This window comes from Coptis chinensis, chromosome 9 (assembly GCF_015680905.1).
Source record: "Coptis chinensis isolate HL-2020 chromosome 9, ASM1568090v1, whole genome shotgun sequence".
NCBI lineage: Eukaryota > Viridiplantae > Streptophyta > Magnoliopsida > Ranunculales > Ranunculaceae > Coptis > Coptis chinensis.
The window spans coordinates 48608091-48612597 of record NC_141464.1 but is presented as its reverse complement, the minus strand read 5'-3'; the positions used below and the strand labels follow the sequence as shown (position 1 = coordinate 48612597).

At 37.1% G+C, this 4507-nt stretch overlaps 1 protein-coding gene across 1 annotated transcript; it reads right to left on the bottom strand.

Annotated features, from left to right (window-relative positions):
- Positions 1-921: 921 nt before the first annotated feature.
- LOC147476422 (uncharacterized) lies at positions 922-4077 on the bottom strand. The gene is made up of 5 exons (XM_086585723.1): positions 3928-4077; positions 2887-3257; positions 2676-2794; positions 2481-2562; positions 922-967 (listed from the first exon to the last, which is right to left on the bottom strand). The coding sequence occupies exons 1-5, from the start codon at positions 4075-4077 to the stop codon at positions 922-924; spliced, it is 768 nt and encodes a 255-aa protein (XP_086441849.1).
- Between the last annotated feature and the right edge of the window lie 430 nt (positions 4078-4507).

The following is a 4507-nucleotide window of genomic DNA, read 5'->3' as shown; positions in this document are numbered from 1 at the left end:
CACACTGTCTTGGGGCAAAATTAGTTTGGCAAGGCTGTAGAGATGTAATCCTTTAATCAGCAAATTTAGTCAGGAAATTTAGTACCTTATTTAATACTTCTTTGGCTATTGTGTTATCAATGTCCTCTGGGAAAATCTTTTCTATTATGAATGATTCATACTTGTCCTTGTCACTATAGTCAGTGACTCTAACTTGGAAAACATCCTTTCTTCAAGTCGCTGCAGTTCTTTTCGAAGCTGTAGTGGGCCATTTTCCTATACGGTGAAATACATGAGGTATAATACAACAAAAACTTTGTTAGATAAAAAAAAATGATGCACAGTCTAGTAATAGCATGCCTTTGAAATATGGACCAATTCTTTAACTGGCTTCTGAATCAAGTGTTCGGCGTTTTTTTATCAAAAGCAACAAATGTGGTGTCCCCCGATGAATCATTAACTGTCATTTGTAGCATATACCTGCATCATCATTTTTTTTATGGGACAAAAGAAATAGATCATGGATGAGAGTGTGGATAGCACGATGGGAAAAACGGGAATGACTTAACGAAGGAAATTTTTTGCACACCTATCGACCACACCAACACTACAATGTGTGCATACTGTTCCAGTGACAATTTTCTTACAACTAACGCACGAAGTGTAGAACCACTTGCTATCAGGGACGTAGCTTATGGTGGCTTTGCAAGTGTACATTGTTCCCTAAACAAACGCAATAAAATAAGGATGGTGGTGTAACAATCAAGAACAGGGCAACACATTTTAATCAACTAGCAAATAAATAATGAAGTGTGTGTGTGTGTGTGTGGAGGGGGGGGGGGGAGCATATACCTTGCATGATCGATCCCTTCCCATTTCCTTCAATTTACCTATGTCAACCTTCCTATCAATGAGAAGGTCTTGCTCCGAAAGCCCGCCAGATTAACCAGGGTCTTCCAATTCAACAACTATTTTCATTGTATCAAAACTGAGAAACAAATACAACTCATCAGCTATTACGAAAAAATCATAGGCCAAAAGCAACTCATAAGTAAACCATGCTTTAAACGTATTGTGATGAGCAGTGTATTGTATTGAGCATTATTCCACCCTTAAGGATGGGACACAATTAGCAGGACAAATATATATAAAATAAAATGAGCATTCCCTAGGAATCAATTAAATGGCAAGGAAAGAGAAAAGCAAACAAACAATAATGGTTTCACTATCACACAAACATGGCTGAGAGAGGGAGCTCGTTTAGACTTGAGAGAGAAATATAACTCTAAATGGGCCTATTGGTCCTTATTCTAAGGCCCAAAGTATAGCCCAAACGATAGTAGCGTGATTCACACGTGGGACTAAGTATTACGTGTTGGTTCCGTGTCCAAAACGCGTTTTTTGTTAGCTGTCGCGTGCTTATCCCGTGTGTCGTAAGTTTCACGCTATCGTAGATGTTACGCAACTAATGATAGTTATAAATAAGGGACCCTCAAGAGTATATTTTGTGCAATGAAGGGTGTACTTGATGACATGGAAGAATGCTTTTCCCGATTAATAGACTTTTCCACCCTCAAGAGGGAGAAATTGAGCAAACATAAGAGGGTTTTCTATTTCATGGGAATTTTCTTCTACAAAGTAAGCCTGCCAATCAAAAGATCATTGCTTATCCCATGTGTTGTAAGTTTCATGCTATTGTAGATGTTACACAACCAATGATAGTTATAAATAAGGGACCCCCCTACATCCAGTTGGAGAAATCTCACAACTCAGAATTCTAGGTCGGTAGAAAGAGTGATGATTGACACACGAAGGAGTATATTTTGTGCAATGAAGGGTGTACTTGATGACGTGGAAGAATGCTTTTCACGATTAATAGACTTTTCCACCCTCAAGAGGGAGAAATTAAGCAAACATAAGAGGGTTTTCTATTTCATGGGAATTTTCTTCTACAAAATAAGCCTGCCAATCAAAATAGTAAATATAGCAAAAGGAAGGATGGGCACCAAGTAGAAGGGTGAAAAGGAACATGGCATTGTGTGATTTTGGAGAACTGACAGCTTACTTCTTGTTTGGTACTCTAGTTTCTTGAATGTCCCAAACTTCCAAGCTAGAAGGACACTCAACAAATCCAAGCACCAAGTTTAAGTAGCTATTAAAGCAAAGGAGGTTTTCCATAGAAGATATCAATTGAACTTTTAAGGTTAAAGATGAGGAGTTTGGTCTGGATGTGGCTGAGATGGTAGTGACTCACACTATGCAAGAGATAAAAGAAATTGGTCTGATCCAAAGATTGAGGGGAAGCTTGCAATGAGGGGAAGAGCCATCTGCCTTGTGGTAACTTACGTTTGGCGGGGGTATATAGTTGTACATGCATTTCTGTTCAGTTTCTAATTTACTGGTCCATCTCTTTACTTAACTATATAAGTTGGCTAAGGTAAATGCTAGGTACAAACAAAAGGAACGTTACATTACATGGATGAGATATGCAATTTCTTTACCTCTGTTTAAAGTCCTTCACATCCTGGATATCCATGTTTATATAAATCTTGGTGCCACTAAGAGTTGGCAACCCAAGCTTGCCTATAACACAAAATTATTCAATTCAAATTTTCAGACAATCATTTTAAATAACAACACAGGTAGGTAAACAAAACAAAACAAAACAAATAACGAAAATGCCAAAGCAAAATCACCTCGGTAGTAGCCTGCATTTAGGGACGTCGCAATGATCACTACGTTGGGTTGTTTCATCGTGTCTTTAGGAATTATTTCTATCATACCTTCCCACAAAGTAATTGGCATCTCCAGCCCACTGAAAAATAGAAAAATCATCACCAGAGGCTAACATAATACAGGCAGAGTGAACAAATAAAGCTGATGGGAAAAAAAAATTGGGATCATTACCTTTTATTCATGATAACGACTTCTTTTAAAAGTTTCCCAGCAGCGTTTCTAGCTTTGCCAACCTTCATCAATACACCAATCACGTCTGTGAGAAAAGTTAGCTGGCTTGCTTTAGTGGGAATATTGTCAAATTTGATGAACTTGAACATGTGCTTTGAGATGTCATTGCCTTCTTCAGTTGCGATCTTGACCAATGCCCCCTCTTTGAAATGGATCCTGTAAGCATGCTCGACGGGGAGGTAGTCTTTCGCAAACACAACGTCAAACTTCTCCAAGGTGTAGATGCTGCCCTCCTGGATGAAGTCTTCCTTGCCAACGCTATCAAAATACTGGAAATCCTTTTCGAACAAAACGACATGGATTTGATAACCCTGACCGCAAGATGAAAATTAATCAAGGTGCAATCTCCCCATTACAACATGTAATCAACATGAATAACAAAATTGATATACTAATATATTGAACAACACATTGAATACTCTATTCGACAACAACCCAAATTCCAGACAAGCATGCCTAAACCAATGGGCGACAACCTCCCATGTTAGTGCAATCGATGATGGCATAGAAAGGAATTAGATAAAATAAACAAAAATGAAAAAAAAGAGAAAAAAAAAAATGGAACGAATGATTCTAATGGACACGAATAAAATTAAAAAAATCATAGCGATTCAACGGGGTAGGATTGATATGGAAAAATAAACACCAAAGGCCGGTACATAATAAGAACAATCCGCTATAATAATAGGCATCATTCAAATAGTTATAATGAGAAGAAGAAAAAAAGCAAACTTAGGAAAATGTATATACAACATGCTTATTAAAGGACATATCATTTAACATTTGAAAAAAGCATATTGTGTCAATTATGGAGGATATGATATAGTGGTCTTTGGACTATTACATCATATCTTACACTATCCCACTTGGTCTATATGACAAAACTATATATGGATTTTATTTGATAAAACGTTTTGTACAACGACTCGTGTAGGTTAACAATCTTTTTTTTTCCACCCAAATCTAACGAATAATCATTACCTTAGAATCGAGCATTACAAATTCAATGCTAATAGTGCAATTCTTCTTCGAATTAATGGGTTTCCACAGCCGGGTGACTCGAACCCTAATCTTCCATCGGTCCGTTCGAGTGTGAAGTTTGTGGAGATCGGTGAATTGCTGATTCGACATTTTCTCCAAAAGCTATCATTTGGAAAATTAAATATGTTAAACCAGGAAAATGGTAAACGTGTCAAAGTGCCTTAAAAGCAATTGGAAAAAGACCTATCTCGGTTTCATAAATGGTTGGCATAACGCACAATAAAAACTTGTAACTATTTGGCAAACTGACCAAGCATAAATGAAATACATACGCTGTAAACCTGGTCAAGAGTCACAACATAAATACCAAACATTAATTAAGCACAAGAGTCACAAAGTGAAAAAATGGAAAACCATGATAATGTTGGTTTTAATGCGCTTTACTCTGCAATGGTGTTTCAATACAAACCATACACTTGTCGACCCTCCAACAAAATCTCAAACTAATCCTTGCCGTAACAACTTGATTTCTAAACAAATTGCAATTTACAACTCAATATCATTTGAAAGCACAAGAAAT

Excerpts from the sequence above, each read along its gene's own strand:
- LOC147476422 (XM_086585723.1), bottom strand. The coding sequence starts at position 4,077 with ATGTCGAATCAGCAATTCACCGATCTCCACAAACTTCACACTCGAACG. Across the intron at positions 3,258-3,927 it reads TTGTAATGCTCGATTCTAAG|GGTTATCAAATCCATGTCGT; the intron begins GTAATGATTATT and ends TCTTGCGGTCAG. Across the intron at positions 2,795-2,886 it reads GTCGTTATCATGAATAAAAG|TGGGCTGGAGATGCCAATTA; the intron begins GTAATGATCCCA and ends TCTATTTTTCAG.